The sequence below is a fragment of the Gallinula chloropus genome, assembly GCF_964237585.1.
Source record: "Gallinula chloropus genome assembly, chromosome: 14".
In the NCBI taxonomy this organism is placed as follows: Eukaryota; Metazoa; Chordata; class Aves; order Gruiformes; family Rallidae; genus Gallinula; species Gallinula chloropus.
This window is the reverse complement of record NC_140099.1, coordinates 9,720,069-9,737,460: the sequence shown is the minus strand read 5'-3', so window position 1 is coordinate 9,737,460 and position 17,392 is coordinate 9,720,069. Positions and strand designations below refer to the sequence as shown.

Genomic DNA, 17,392 nt, shown 5'->3' with positions numbered 1-17,392 from the left:
GTCAGGCTAAACACTGATAACCTCCCACCTCTAGCTCCTACTGCTCCTTCCACCTGTAATGCTGTCACGGCGAGCCCCTGCTGAAAAGGACAGGATGTGACATTGCAGGTCACAGCGGCTCCTTGGTCTGCAAGGGGAGTTATTACTGCATTACGTGACATGAATTTCATCGTCCCAGCTACATTCCAAGCGAAGGAATGTAACACTGAGAGGTGTATTAGTTCACTGCACCACTGCTTGTGCTACCCTGGCTCAGTGAATTCAGGGCTGAATAAAGCCAGGGTTGCCAGTGGAATGATTTTGCAGGCTCTTGCGTTTGTCCCTCTGTCTGAATGGGCCAGGCCACCCCAGTCCTTGGGAGTCTTCCAGATGTATGGGGCTGGATAATGGGCAAAGCTCACCCAAAGACTTCCAGAGCCTTGATGTTTGGCCCTGTGGGCTCTGAAAAACTGTCAGTGTGTGGAGCAGCTCCTCTGAGAAGTGTGATGCTCTGCACCTGTGCTTCATATTTAGAAAGACTTTCTTATGTTGAAGTGCACTGTGGAATGTAGACCTGGATTTCTCTAACCCTGACACTTCTCAGCCTGGCTGTATAGGTTGTCCTGTGTGTATCCACCTTGCTCATCTTCTCCCATTTCTCCAACAAGGCTTTGGTTTGTTTCCTTTTTGCTAATTCCAGACCCCATTCTGCTCCCTCTTTTGCTGGAGCCTTGTGCCCTCTGTACACCCCAGCTCTACAGTCAGCATAAAATCACCCTCTAGTTCTCTGGCCAACATCATCTAGCTGAAGTGGGATGGTATGGCCTCAGGAGAGTGGAGAAGGAGCTGTACCCAAGGGATGGGGCAGAACAAATTCAAGCAACATGTGGCAATCACTTTTTCTGTGATGTTACACTGGTTTACATGTACCAAAAAAACCCTCTTTCCCGCTCTTTTCCCTCTTGTTTTTTTGTTTCTTTCTTCTTTCCCATGGCTTCAGGCTACCTCTCTTGATGGCCTCCCTGAAGTCACTGTGCCTAAAAGGCAAGGTAATTTGTTTTTTACCTGGGTGCCAGACGTGGATAGGCTTAGGAAAAATCTAATTCTCTTAGGTCTGTGAGTTCATGGAGCTTTTAAAATCACAAGTTCAGATTTGAATACTGTTTTCTTAAACTGCTAAGGCTTTTGTCAATTTGCACTGAAGATGATGACTGAAGACAGGGAGCCTGGAAAAGTTCAGGATGGAGCAGCGCAGCTTCTGCGCTGGGTCCTGCCAGAGATCCCCCAGCCTGGCTTGCCACTCTTTTTGGGAGCGCAGGGAGCCCTTGCACTGGCCTTGCACCAGCTCTGGTGATGGGGATAAACATCCTTCAGCAGCAACTTACACACAGGAACTGTAAACAGAAAACTTCATTAACAAACCCCTGACACAGCCTGACCCTTCTCTCTCTGGAGGATCATAGCTGAACTCCCACTTCCTTCAGCAGGGCAGTACAGGCTTTTCCATCTGCATAGTACTGAGGTAAGGACCGCTGCGTGCCTGACAGCTGCAAAACCAGGGTGCTAGGAAAATGGAGCTTTATGGTTATTTACTCCTGTCACAGCGAATTCCTTTTCAATACATTCCTGTGCTCATTCTCCTGGGCTCTGCAGCCTGTTACTGAAAATGTGGCAAGAGCCTGTCTACTAAAATCAGAGGCCAAGGCATGCTCAGTTAAGTATTACAAGTACTGTATTGCGTTTGTGCACACGTGCTTATCAAGTGAACGTGTAAATATATATTTGCTTGCATCTTCTAACACAGCTAGTCATGATATGAGTGTGCATATACCCTAGGTGATCTTCTTTGGAATTTGTCAGGACCACATACTGAGGTGCTTTCTCAGTCATTACTCAGGAAAAACTCACAGCTTTAACATTACAGTGCTTATATATGTGCAAAACCTTTCAGAGTTTTTTTTCCCCCCTAAGAAGTTACTTTCATTGTCATTAGACAGTACAAAAAAATGTACAATTGAAGCTCTTTACAAATAAATCATATTAGAAACTTTTGGACATGCATTAAGTTCGCTATATGACTTAATGTCCTTCCTCTCAAATGAAAACCAGGATTTTGTTTCCAGCCCAGAATTCATTAAACACTAGGTGAAATACCTGTTCTTTCACATTTGTCACTTCTTCCCCAGTTATTTTCAAAATTTTAGAACTTTTCTGCATTTCTAATAGCTCAGGCTAGCCATTCCAAACTCAAGGAATCTGCAAAGTTTTGCTTGGACAATAGTTTTCACTAACCAACTGAGTCACCAGGTTCGGAGAAGGAATTTGGGCTTGTCCAATGAAACCAAATGAGAGCATAGCCAGAGTGCTAAGTTATTAAAATAAGCTCCATAAAATATTTAAAAAGTAGTAAAAAGTTCAGCATTTACCTATCACTTTGATAAGACCTGGGGATTTCAGTAATAGACAGGATTTGATTTTTAATTAATTTTTTTAAAAAAGGGATAGAATGCTTTCTTCTTTCTTTTTCTTTCTTAACAACATACACAGAAGCAATATCCCCCAAAGCAGACTTGCACTCGGACATGAGATGGAAAACTTATGTTTTATAAAAGCCATCTCCTTTTGCTTAAAGCAGAGATGTGCTGAGAAACTGGTACAGTATGACAACATTTTAAACACAGAGGAGACGAGATTTATCTGGCTGGTATACAATATAAAACAAAAATCGAACACCGATGTTACAGCATTATATTGAAACAAACCACAGTAATTAGATGCTTTGAAGTCAAGCCTAAATTTTCTTCAGCTTTTTCATGAATTATTGATCCACTTTCCTCATTAAATGGAACGACAGGCTCTTGCAGTAAATGGATAAGTGACTACAACATTTATATAATCAAATATCCTCTGCATCTGGCAATAAAACATGTTTGCGTGTAAAACATCCTTTCTGATTTGACATCCCTGCAAAACAAATTTACTAGAATAACCACATTCCTTTTCTTTTGTCTCTAAAACACAGCTTCCCTTGCATCATCATGCAATCCAGTATTTTACACTGATCGTATCAAGCAAAATATTTTCCAAGAGCCTGTATCGTCCATTGTGCAACAGAACATTTCTCCTCTATAATGAGATGTAAATAAACTGTCTCACTTACCTTATTTTCTCCATCTCTGCTGCAGAGGCCTACAAGAAATCAAATAATAGGAGCAAGTGAATGAAAGAAAACATTCACTCTGTAGATTTATGCATAGTTAAGGCTTTCCAAATGGTTTTCGACAAGTGTCTACAAAGCGACGGTAAGCAAGCCCCACATCTGCATTAGCTGAAAATAACATTGACAGATGAACTGGGGAATAATGCAGCACGCTGCAGGAGCACTGTATACCCACGAGCCATGGGCAACAGAATGACTCAGTTGTAGCGCTGAGGCAGAAAATGGGGAGGGAAAAAAAAAAAAGCAGGGAAAAAAAAAAGGAAAAAGCCAGCAGCAGCAAGTAACAGGTTAGTGTGCCTCCTGGGCTTCAGAGGAAAAGTTGAAATGCGGTGCTACCCTCTGCACGGCGGGCATGGCAGCAGTGCTCTACTGGCTGGGGAATGACAGTGACTTCATCACACGTGAATTTTGAGTTCAATTCATCATCTTTCACAGAGACCGACAGATGGAAGGGACACGAGCTTGCCTCCTTAGTGGGAGTTTCGAGTAATCAAATTACTTTCCTCAAGTAATACACTATCTCGACAATTAGCATCTCAATACATGGAAGCTTTTCGTTAACCCTTTCACTGCTACTTACCCGGGCTGTGGTTTACAACTCCGGTAACTCCTCGGGTCCCTCAGCCTGCCGCTGCAGCCGGGCTCCCGTTAACCCTTTGGCAGCGGCTCGGCACTCCTATAGCCCTGAATCTTTACATCCCGGCAGAGCCAGAGGTGGTCATTTCATTAATCTGTCTAGTTTCTTTTTACTGTATAGATGCTGTAAACCCCTACTTATCTGTAGCCTGGAGACTCATTAATCTCTCTGACGTTACTTGTATCAAAAGCATAGTCTCGTTAACCCTTTGGTTTCTTTGCCATCATTATCTCATGCAAATCCTTAATAGCTGCTTCCATTTTATCACACCACTGGCACAGAGTCTCATCAATCCTCTTGGCCCCGCTTTATTGTAACTAAGGAATGAGCACTCGGAGCAATCCAGCAGTCTCTAGAGCCAGATAAATCCCAGTGTCACAGAATCTCTTATTTAGACCGAAGGCATTGCTCGTTAATCATGAACACTTAAACCCTTATTGATTAATGGCTAACAATCATATTTGAGTATAAAATAAATTAAAGATTAAAAATAGGGAAATGTAAATATAATCAGTTATCCAACAGGAAATTTGTCAAACTGCTGAATATAACATCCCAAATGAGAAATTGTTGGTTCTTCATTGGGTCACTCATTTTCCCTTCTCCTCATTTACTTTTGTTTCACCTATTAGATAAGTTGTCTGTCAGGCTAGTGGTTGAATGATAATTTCTGATGACATACATTGAGGATTTCAGCATTCACCATAACTTGGAATGCAAGAAGCCAGCTGCTGGAAGAGCCCTCCTCAGCTTCCCAATAACGGCTGTAATACACATTTCTACTTGGTCCCTGCGTGTCTGTTGGGAACAGAGGGCTGCCCATGACAAATCACAGATTTGAGATTGAAAATCCAACCTTGGGACCCATAATTGCTTTCTTTAATTTGTATCTGTTCATTGAATCCATGCATATACTGTACTGTGCAGGAAATAGTTTAAACTGCTGACCAAGGAACCACAGGGACTTTCTCTCTGGGCTTGGAAAGCTACTGGCAGCCCCATGGGCTTGTCAGGTTAGTTTTCTGGAGGTGAGCTCTCAAAATTGCCCTAATCATCATGTTCCTGTCATTCTGGGGAGACTGGACCTAGTTTTCTCCAGGGCTGCTCACTATTGCTTTGCCTTGAACTGTGAGAGTCACCCATGAAGACAGAGTATTTATAATACCTGGTTTCAGTCCGGCTGTTACAGCAGTATTTACAGACACGAGGAGAAGCTGCCTGGCCTTGCTTTTGCCTGGTGCTGTGAATATTGCTGTACTCATGGGCTCGGGGTGGGGGTTGGTTTGTGTGATTAAAGCACAGGATGGAGAAGAGGAGCTGTAGGCTGGCTTTCTGGCTACACTCATCTGTGAATGTAGGTGAGTCATTGGCTGCCAATCCCGACAGGAAATTAGTGAGGAAAAAAGCACAGCAAATGCCTGACACCAAAACAAACCAGAAAACCAAACCAAGCTGCAATTACTTCCAGATGAACTCTTCACTTTTTTCTTTTGTTTGTTTCTTCCTCACAATAAAAGCTGCTTGTTTTGTGTACCATGGCCAATTTTCCTCTGGACCATCAGGGATGTTCTCCTCTGTCTTTGCCTGACAGCCTGTGTCATGAAGTGAAGGCTTGTCTCAGATGTGGGAGCAATGGGTTCAGCTCAGCCCTCCTCAAGGAAGATGCATTGACCCAGATCAGAGCCCTTTCTGGGCTGTGGCACTGAAATGCTCCATTGCTTCTTTTGATGGAGATCCACTTCTAGCAAATATGCAGGAGCACATAAAAAGACTAAATTCTGCATCTTCTTCAGGAGAATGCCCTTACTTTTTGGTATAGAGAGTCAAATGAACATATTAGAACTTGAGATCGTGAAAACAAAGGCAGGAGCATCTGTAGCATCATCCTAAGCAGTTTATTTTTTTTTTATAATTGTGTTCCCTAGTAAAGTCCTTTTTTTTTTTCATCATTTTTTGCAACCAATGAACCAGCTCTGTTTTCACAAGGTGACTTTTCTTTCCTTTTTTTTTTTTTTTTTAAGGCAAAATTGCTCTTTCCTAGCCAGATCCCTGTCATTGATATAGCCTGTGAAAGTTTAAAGGTTACATCATCATTCCACTACTCTCTGTGAAGGCTTCTTTCTGAAATATCATACTGAATTGATTTTAAAATATATTCTAAATAACTCTGAATTAGTCATTTTTAGGACCACTCTTGTCCTGAAAGTCTTGTGAGACCTATTTCAAACAGAAAGACTGAAGTAAATGTTGGTATAAGACTGTCCTTTACTGTATGTCATTCATAAGTTGCTGCTTGGTAGTGGATTGCTTCATTTCAAGTGCTTCTTGATGCCTGAACTGAGCAGTGTGATTGAAGCTGTGTGATTTTTTTGGGGGGGTTTTAATAGAATATTTCTAATTAAGATAAGTAATTACCTTTAATTATAAAAATATCACATGTGATTTAAACACCTAGGGGTTTTTTAAGCAATATCAATGCAGTGTTACTGAAGAATTTAATTAATCAGCCTAAAAATATCAATTTTTGCTTTTAATAAAACGGTTGTCCTCAGAAACTCAGTACCCTACATTTCCATGTATAGTCTTCTACTTAAAATACTGCGACTGGTTGGAAGATTTTCCTTTTTACAGAAGCACTCGGTGTGGCAACTTTGCCTGTAAGCACTTTCAGGCAATGCCTGAGAGTACTGGTGGAAACTTGACTTGTTTCAAAGTATTTGAAGAAAGCAAGTTTAAAACACAGAGCAACTGTCAAGACTCCCCTTTTCTGGAAGTGCTGAACATTTATAAGTCTGCTTTGGAGCAGGTGTTCAAAAAGCAAATCAATTGGGATTTTCTTGAAATCATCCACCTCCTCTCCATGCCCCCTTCTCCCCTACCCTGACTTATTCTACATTGCAACTTTGATATTCTTTGAGAACAAAGTAATTCTCTGGCTTCAATGAAAGCAAGGATGCTGTTAATGGAAACCCCAGAAATTTTACTGTGGCATTTTCCCCCTTTAGAATACAGTTACTGTGTTTCAGACAGCATGACAACCTCTGAGTTGTTTTCAAGTCAGCAGGGCAAATGAAAAATACTGCGATCCCCTAATTTTTTATCTCCACATGTTTGATTAATGAGTCAAACAACCTCAAGACAACGGCAGAACATTCTTAGTCACTGAAATACATAAAACTTAATATTGTGATCCAAATCTTCAGGTTTTTTTGTTATATGATCTGTGTCTGTACTGTTGATTATTGAACCAAAACCTTTTAAAATAAAATTAAAAGTTACGCTGCTAGTCTGTCTATCATTCTATTCAATTCACATGATAACTGCGTTTGTAAAATACTGTGTTTATGTTTTATTTCCCTTACTGTATTATCACTTTCTGAACAATAAACAATCATGAGATTTTAGATCTTACAGATGTCTAGTAAAAATTCCTTTCCCTATAATCAAGAGGTCAGTTTTCATCCTTCTCCTTCTTCCCAATACATGTGTATTAAAAAAAGAGGAATACCCTAGAGGTGACACCTTTGCTACCCCCACACCCCTAGCCTTAATATTTTTTTGTTTACTTGGAAAGAGAGGCTTAATTTTAGAGGGAGAGATGGGACCTAGAGCCTGGCTCAGCACTCACCAGTTTTCCCACTGAGTTCAGTGGACTTTGGATTGACATGTTGGCTAGAGGTTACCAAATGCATGGGAGCAGTAGCAGGAAGTTGCTGCCACTCATTTAGTCTGACTGTTATTACTCAAACTTGTTTAGTATTGTGGGAGTCACTTTTATGTCTGTGTGGTGAGGAAAGCTGTAAATGAGAATTCACTCACAACTAAAGTTGTCTGGACTTCTGGCACATTTGTAAACTGCCACATGTTTTCAATCACAACTATTTCATTTCAACATTTCTTTTGTGCTCACAGTTGTACTAAAGTTTTCTTGATAGGAACCACTATGGTCATTTTCCTTTTTCTTCCCTATAGGGTTCAAAAGTTAAAAAATGTAAAAAAATTGCAGACTATATAATTTGATAGGATCAATCTTAAATTATACTCTTAATCAACTTCAAGAGATTTCTTTGTATAGCCTTCGAAGTACCACTCAAGTGATGTCTGAAGAAGACTAAAATTTAATCTCTAGAAACATTAATAGAGCTGGAAGAAGTGTCTGGCTGCGTTTGATTTGACTTCATGTATTGAATATATCTAACATGTTTATGAAAGAAGGATCTCTTTAAAAAACCTGCCTGAAGTTCTCACGGAGATACAAAGATAGTTGAGTCCAGTTCTCCATGGTTGCCACTGTATTTTGTTCAAAAAGCACTTCCTCCAAGCATGTCTTGACACCATGGGCCATGAAACACCTTCACTGTTCCCATACCAATTGAACATAGTTAATATATAAAAGGTGAAGAGGCTTAACACTGAGTGAAGAAGGCAGAAGAGAACTTCTTGGGGCCACTGGACATTTTCCCCTGGAAAGAGGAACATTACACTAGCTAGAAAGAATGGAAGTGTTGTCGGGTTTTTGCATGTCTTACCTGAGGAAAAGCACCTGTTAACCTGTTCAGACATACATAACCATGAGTAAGACATACCAAATCTCATAACATCTGCACCTTCCCAGCATTCCCTCCCTATCTGGGATCAACTTCTGACACTTCTTAGGTTGAAAGAAGAAGTTCTCCTCAGCAAAATTAGGCGATAAATAGAAGCTCAGATGTTTGGAATTAACTGTATATGCAGAGATACAGCACAAATGGACCCAAGTTAGTAAAGAAATAGAAAAATTGCCTTTTTAATTCTTAGAGAACATGACCAAGTTCAATACCCAAAATTTTCACATCACAACTGAATATGCATCTCCAAAACGGTCCTCTACTGTCATGCACTGTCCATAATGCTGCTGGGCTCCATCTTGAAAGAGTTAGATTTTTTTTTTCCCAAATACTACTGAACTGATTGAAATTTGAGGGTGACTGTAACCATGTTAAATTTTCTATGACCAGTTTATCTCTATTTGATCATACAAATTTTATGTTTCAAGCTTATTGCTCCCACCCTAGCTTTAAATTCCCATATGCATTTATGAAGAGATGCCTTATTTGAGAGGGAAAGCAAGATATGATTCTTTGACTGCTCTCGGAAGATTATACTCCTTTCCCTCAATCATTTCAGTATTTCTTCTTTGGATCTATTCCAAATTAACTTAAATCTGATTTGAAAATGTGTGACCAGAGCTGTACATCATGCACAAAAGCCCTTGGCAGTACCTTGTATAGTAATATGAATGCTTCAGTGACCCTGAAGAAAATACATCTGCATCATTTTAGGCACTGTGGTCCCATTACATTGGAGGCTCATAGCTGTTGTAGGGTCTAACAGTACACCTAGATGTCTGTTTCTTCATTGCCTCCAAAAGACAAGGGGCACAACATGAGATCTCTATGTGGATGGCTTTTTGTTAAATTTCATCCTGTTTCCACTATTCTGCTTATAAATAACACAGCTCATATATGAGCTTTCTAATTGCTGTCAATACCTTGAAATGCCTTTATCATTAAGACAAACCTTTTTATTGACTTAAACTCAATAAAAAGTATTTGTAACAAGATGAGTCTAAAAACCTCTTCCAAAGTTCCAATAAACTCTTCCCAACCCAAAAGACTTCCTTTTTTTTAACATGGTACTTTAAAAAAAAAATACAATTTTCTTTCATGTTAATAATCTTGAATTACTTTCCATTATATCAGTTTTAGACAGTAACTTCCATCTGAGGACTTTATGAACTGCTTCGTGCAAATCCAGACAGATCAGGACACGTTCCTTGAGTATGAAATTGGTTCTCTTAACAAAAAGTTACTTTTGCTAAAACTTTTGTACATTATGCCACTTCTCTGCACCCTTGATTGCTCAGCTTGCTTGGCCATGAAGCCTTTGCTCCATGTTACATTTTCTATTTACCATTTAGAATATAACTTTTGAAACAATGTATGCATTGAAAAGCTTTGCTTCTGAGTTTGCCACTTCAAGTGTCAGTCGATCAGGATTGTGGGCTGGGGATTACTATCAGGGTGAAGGCTCAGTTAGATCCTGCCTTAATTCTGGTTGTTTCTGCTAAACTTTCCTCATTCTTAATCAAATATCCTAATTGTATATTCCTATGTTCACAATCTTTCTTACTGAGAGATGAGGCAAAGTATCCCTTTAATAACTGGACCACATCTAAGTTATCTCAAACTTCTGTCTGACCTTCAGCATACACTAGGACTTCCTTTTCTCCTTTTTTCTGCCTATATGGTTGAAGACCTTTTCAGCAGTAGTCTTTTAAAAATGCTTAGCAAGGTCCAAACTTACTGAAATTTGACTGGAAAATATTGGGGAATAACCACAACATAAATAAGATAAAAAGAAATCTCTGGCATTTTTCTTACAACAGGCCTTTAAGTCCTCTGTGGCACATACTGCATGCATGAACATGTATCAAGTAACCACAAATTGAATTGAAACTGTAATCTACAGGGTTCTCTTTCACATGCTTGGGAAAACATAGCATTCTCAAGCTGTTACATTTCCTAATATTTTAGGATCTTTGTTTTGCTTCCTTAGTTTAATTTTCACTGTCTAAAGTCTCAGAGCCAGATTCCCAACAGGGGTAAATTAGCAGAGCTCCAGTGAAGTCAAGCCTTGCTGATTTATACCACTGGAGGGTCTGCTCTTAAATGGCTGTTTCGGTGAGTCAAGCTGATTTCTGTCATACCCAGTGCTCTCAGCTAGCATGAAATGCCATATTCCCTCTCAAAAAACAGTCCCAAAAGAACCTACACCTCTTCTCTTATGTCGCTTGGCAAACCATCCAGTGAAACCTGAACAAAACCTATTGAAACCAGGAGATTTCCTGCCATAAAATGTCCATTCAGAATCCACTTGAATTCAGCATGCTTTCTCTGAATCAGACAATTTGAACCTGTGCATGTAATTAGTGTGATTAAAGTGCTTATTTGTGTTAAAATAGTTCTTGTAGGCACCAGCAGAGGTGAAGGTCCATGGTGCTAGGAGTTGTAGAAACTTCTCATATGAAGAGAAAAACCTTTCTGAGACAACCCAACCAGCTAAAATAGAGAGATATGTGCAGTATTTTTGTTTTCTTTATGATGCAGAGACATAGCAGAACTTTTGTCTTGTGAGAATGGATTGATGAAATGTGTTTTCTTTACAGTTGTTCAACCTAATATGATACCATTGAATTACAAAAGGTTAAAATAAGTGAGGTGAAGCCACACTGCTTGTCCAACTGACCCTCTGTACACTTCACTTTGAGCTAGCTTGACTCCGGTGTGACCCCACCAGCTACAGTATAACTGTAAATATTGTAAGTGAGCAGAGACTGAGGAGCCAGAGGAAAATGCAATCTAATTGATTAACTGGAGTCTGTGTCTCCCAAACTTATACATGGCACTACTGACTGTACATTGCCGGTATACTTATGTGGGGGTCTATATTACAGACTTTGGTCTCTGTAATTAGAGGCATCACAATGAAGTATTTAGCCACAGCAGCTGCCATTAAAAAAACTCTTGTTTGTCAATAGCTAATATAAAGTGATATCTGAGACAGCCAGGAGTAACTGCAATATCCTGATGCACTTGGTCCTGATGTATTAAGGACACCTGTGTACTGAATGGGACCAAAACTTGGTTCATTGTGACCCAGGCTGGAATATGAGTTCTAACATAGCTGATTCTATATATTTCTGTGTTTGCATCTTTACCTCTACATATGTCTCTACATACTGGAGATGTTTTGTTCATGAATGCTGGCAATGGGAAGTGGGAGAGATGAGAGGAGGAGCAGAACTGCGAAATTCCTACATCCTACACTTGTAGAACTGTGTTGCAAAACATGTATTTTCTGCTCTATCTACATCTATGTAGGTGATAGGAGTAATCAACTGTGATCCTGTTAATTAAAACTTCACCTTTTACTTTTTTATTGTTGTCGTGAGCTTTGTAACCTGTTTTCAGCATTCCTAAAGGAAGAATTCAGAGGAAGGCAACCAGAATGGTAAGACAGCTAGAAAACTCTTCATAGAAAAAACAATAATGAAATAAGTAAAGATAGTTGTTTTCAAGCAGGGAAAAGGTGGCTGTAAAAAGCAGGATCCATGTTCAGTAGGGATTGAATAGGAAATAATGGGCTCACAGTGAAGATAAACAACTTAAAGAAAATATTGTTTTAATCACAGAGATAGTTATGTACCGAGGACATTACCCATAACATCTGTTATGTTCCTTAAAGTTTTGAAGGATTTACATACATCTTTCTTGTCTTGAGGCAGAAGGACAGACTAGACATCTTTCATGATCCTTTCTGACTCTTCCAACTATGACTGCTCCCCCCCATTAAAAGGACAACATAAACCAGCACAAACATTTCTTCCAACAAATGGAATTTGCTCTGTGCTTTACTGCCTTCAAGATGAGTCAGTTCCTAAGGCACCATTGCTTCCCTGGGACCCATGCACTGGGGAGTTGAGCGAGTCTCCTAAAAATAGGACATTTTTGTTCATGCCTTTTGTCACTTATGAACTTGTCTGTGGACAAGGAAGAGTAAAATAAACAAGGTGCAGCGATATACTCAGACAATGTCACAGATATTTCCTTGAAAAGAAAGCCAGACTTCAAAGCTTTCACTTCTCCTGTCACACAGCACTGGTGGAAAACAATATCTGTTTATTGATTCACTTTATTTTTTATCCTTTTTCCAACCAACATGTGTGGTGCTTCAAATTCATACTAGTGGGGCTATATCTATTTCTGGAACAATGGCTATATCAGTGAATAAAAATCCATGGCCTATGATAAATCATTTGGATTTTTGCCTGTAATTGTTTAAAAGAACTTTACTTAAGCAATAAAGAATGAGGCCAGAGAATACTATTAAGGAGATCTTTGATTTTCCTCCTTCAAACCAGTCTCTCTCTTCACCAAAGAAATAGGATCTTCCTAATATTATGGATTAAAAAAGAAAAAATCTCCCCAAACCCACAGCCAACTAGAAGGGAATGAGGATGTTACTTGAATCAAAGGAACTGGTTCTAGTCACCACTTTGGCTTATCTGCTAGGAAAATCTAAGTACAGGGAGGAAAGAAGATCATATTCCTAGAAGTGCTGTTGGTTGATGGTGGTTTTCTTTTTACCAGTGCAAAACCTTCTCTGAACATTTAAACCCTTGATTGTGTTAGGGTACATACAAAATCTGCATCTGTTAAGCAGGCTTTGAAAGTCACTTCTTTCAGTCCTTTGCTGTTGAAGCTATAAAGCATCTTCAGCTATCTACCTAGAGATCAAGAGGTGATGAAGCACTATTATATATTCATAATATATATCTATATAGCATGTACATGTAGTTGTATGTATAACTCACCGAGAACTTCAAGACAGTGAATATTAACTACCACCAAATTAATCTGTGAGATAACATAGGGCTTAGAGAGGCATCTGTTTTACAGAGAGCTTGAGTTCCTTAAGGGAGTCCCAAGGTCAGACTGTGGTGTTAAAGGGTAGAAGAGACTTGCCTCTCACTCTCCTAAGTCTTCAACTGATTTGATAACTACTTAGTCTACCTCCTCCTTCACCTCTTTTTAGGAAGGGTATGAAAGTAAGAAAAGCTCCCTTTGTTGGCAGCTCTCTGCACTCCTGCATGAGAGCCAGCCAAATTCCCACTCGAATATTATCTAGTAAATAAGGTAAAACATTTCCTAAGCTGCAGTGATTTTGCTTTCTGAAAAGTCACAATGTTACAGGTCTCTGTCAGCGTTCCTGAGTCCAGTTGTGTCATTGTAATAATTTTAAGCATAAGGTGACTTCTACACTGGACTTGGATGGCGTCTTAATTGCTATGGGGTCGTAAGAGGTCTTTTCTTTTTATATTCACCGCACTGTGCATTAGCATTCTTCTCAGGGGTTCTTTTCTGCGAGTTTAAAGAAGTCTGTTCTTACTCCTACACAAAACGTGGAATTGTTAGGCTTTACTGTGGAGACATTAAATCAGACTCTGGAGATTCCTTTGTTGAAAAGGAAGCTGTATTGTTAAAATTACATCTGGCTTTTGCACGTGTCACATTTCACAGGAGCATTGAGCCCGTATTATCTAGTGGCTTTGCTTGCAGTCTTTCTTCACGCAGTGCTATTTTTAGATTTTCATCCTGTTGGAATTCAATAGTCTAGTTGTCAAGGCAAGCAAGAGAAGATAGCTAAGGTTGAATTTGTCAATGATTCAGCCATGTTCGTTGTTACTATTACTATATAATCTTACCATAGTGGGGGACAAATACCACATCCAGGACATATAATTGCATGGAACTGTCAGGTTTTGGATTGAAATTATAAAGTGCTTAAATATAATTACAAGCCACGTTTGAATCATTACAGAATGAGTAGAAGGTTATCAGAAGACTCTGGGGGAATCTGTAGTTTTCCTGAAAGGAATGACAGTCCCCCACGCTTTGACTTCAGCTAGGATTTTGCCCTTTTTCCCTCTCCCCTGCCACTTATGTCCCCACGGGCACCTTCTTCCATATACCCTTACTGCTACATGAAGGAGAAAAGAGTTTAGCTGTGGTGCTAGATGAGGACAGTGAAGGATTGAATCAGAACATTATCCTATCCTGGTGCATGGTAAGAAACGAGGGCGTTTGCAGTTAAACAGACTCAAAATCCATGAAGAGGCTGACTCCAGTGGGCAACAGATTGGGGTTTAATATTGTGACATCACACTGAGCAACTGAAAAGCCATGAATGAGAAAACATTCCTCATAGGTAAGTATCTTTTTAGGGTATACCCATTTAAATAGTACTAAAGGCAATGGCCCAGCAAAGCAAAACACCCATATGCAGTTCTGATCACAAGTGTTATTTCACTGAAAGCAGTGTGCTCTTGTGCTTAGCATAGCTCCTGGGCCATAAAGAATACAGAATTTTAAAGATACCAAATTATAGCCCCCAGCGATTTCTGAGATTCTTCGTGAGCCCTCTCAGACACTAACACACCCACTCTGATTTAGAAGATTTGGGATATTTCCTTCAATTCGGTTAAAATTAGGAAATGCAGTCAATGTGGCACAACCTCCACAACTGTTACTGTGTGTATCCTGAGATGTTTAGGTGCCTGGGAAGCAAACACATTTGTTGTTGCTGGAGCTGTAAGCTGGAAGGTCCCTAAGGTGCAAGGAGCTGCAGGTGGTAAAGTTGTTATTTGGAAGCTGCTCAGGGTGCAGATTGTGTGTGTGTGTGTGTACAAGAATGGATATGGCAGGCCTGGGGATGGTAAAACTCTCTGAAATGTCCTAAATGAGCTGAGCACTTTCTGTGCTTGCTGAAACCTGCCAGTGCACTGAAACCAAGTTTCTAGATATCAGACACCCAAGGTATTTTTGATTAAAAAAGGATTTAAGGCTGGCATATTATAGAAACAAGACAAAATACCTACTTGGAGAAATCTGTCAAGTCTTAAATTTTCCTGTTCTACAAATTTAAGGTTAAATCACAATTTTTAAACAATAAACCATAAACTTCAGTTGTTTGAGCACTGTCTGGCAGGGAAACCTGATTATTGCCAGTTTGCTTTTTGCAGTGTGGAAGATTTGCAGGACTGAAGTACCAGTCTCCTAGCAACCACAGATCCTCTAAGAATCTTCTCTTTGATAGTCCCTAAAATATGTTAATGCCACTAGATATTACAAAATAAAACACTGGGACCCACACTTAATGAAATAAGGAATTTTGATTTATATCTTCAGTCCAGAATAACAATGTACTACTCCACAACTGTAGTGCAGTTCCAACAGTGATTCAACCCAGTTTGGGTTGCTAACAAGTTTTGTTTTGTTTAATTAGATTCTCATTACTAAATCCCAATAGTGCAAATGCTTATACATGTAACTGTGTACATGAGTAGTCCCACTGAACTTCATGTGACTATTTATGTGTGTAATTACTTGCTGGACTGAAGATTTACTGTCTGAATTTTAGCTGATAATATTTTAAAGGATCACCTTTCTCTCTTCCCCTGGTTATCTACATGCATCTTATTAGGAGACTATTCTCTGACAATCTGTTACACATATGCTGAGAAAAAGAAAATTTAAATCTTGAAAGCCAAGTTCAAAGCTCACATTCTCATGGGAGATTTTCATTCAGCAATTATGTTGTCCTCAGAGCATCCACAGAGTGCCTCACCCCTCCAAAGTGCAGTAAATCTTTCAGGGTGCAGCCCTGAGAGCAGGAGGGAAATAAAAAAGGAACAAGCATGTTAATCAATTCAAATGCCTACTACGAGGGACAGCTGCAGCGGTGTGCCAAGAGACATCAAAAGGGCTACACAGATGTAAACCAGCTCAGGATGCAAGACTCTGCATTTAATGTGGAATCCCAAAGGATATGTTCATGCTGCTGCATTGCTATTTTTAATGAATGAGGCAGGAAGGACCATAGTGCTGGGCAGAACTTGTTGGAAGGGACTGAAATTCCAGATTTCTGAATAATAAGGAGAAGACCTCACAAATGTGTTTTTAAAAGGATTTTTCCCTCTCAACCATGGCTTTCTGAAGAGACAAAAGAATTCAAGGAGGAACAAAACATCGGAAATAGGTTTTCAGGAATCTTGGAATTAGCAAAAATGGATCTTCCCATATGGAGCTGAGCGATAAAGAACATATGTATGCTAAGTCTCTGTAGGGCAGTTGTGATAATTACACAAAGGGTAACATTTCTCATCCATTTCCACGGATTATTCTTTAAGGACCATAGAATCTCATTAGTCCAGTCTTTATTGCATTCATTATGGAGGCTTCACCAAGAAGAAAAAGGCTTTTCTTTATTGCTTTTATAGGCAAAGGACAACTGCCTGTTTGTGGTCAGAATATCTGATTGGCCTATTTCAGAGCAAAAATGGAGATGCTAGTACATAAGTGTGTGAGAGTCAGTTTCGTGTCTGTCTCCTCCAGAGCAGCCCTGCCTGAGCTCTTGAGTGCAAGAAGGAAGGGAACTTTCCTTCTATTTAAGGCACTTCTATTTGTAGCATATTGAAAAGAGCTGCCGCTAATTTTTATGCATGTAATCAGTAAGCAAAGCTATGGTAAAGTGGAAGGGGATCCTCCAAGTAATGAAGTCCTCTGTAATTGGGGATTATGTCCTTTTTGAAGTAATAAAAAACAGGTACTTCTAGATCTTCTAGGTTTCTGAAACTGCTAAGAAATATTGTGAATATCTGATTGTGTGCTTGTATGGAGCTCTGACATTCAGTATCTCTTTAGAAGTTACTGTAAAGGCAAGGAAATTTTTTCCTGTGAGTACTCTCCTGTGTGCTGTCAGTAGAAACAGCCAGTGAGACGACTACAGCAATGGTCCTAAAGGAAATATTCTTTAAAACTTTGTTTATTTATAAGTGAGATTATAAGTGAAAAAAGAAGATCATAAACAGGCCTAAAAAGTTTCTCTATTTTTGTCATACTGCTTAACTATCAAAAAATTATGATAAAATTTCATAACTGTAAAGAAATACCTTT

The 17,392-nt window shown here is 39.4% G+C and overlaps 1 protein-coding gene across 1 annotated transcript in view; it reads right to left on the bottom strand.

Annotated features, from left to right (window-relative positions):
* Nucleotides 1-17,392, bottom strand: part of BEGAIN (brain enriched guanylate kinase associated) — a gene marked incomplete at its 3' end in the record, with an annotated part of 129,295 nt that overhangs the window by 89,102 nt on the left and 22,801 nt on the right. The window contains exon 2 of the mRNA XM_084270481.1: nucleotides 3,140-3,168. Within this exon, the coding sequence (XP_084126607.1) occupies nucleotides 3,140-3,168 (29 nt within the window). The remainder of the gene's footprint in view (nucleotides 1-3,139; nucleotides 3,169-17,392) is intronic.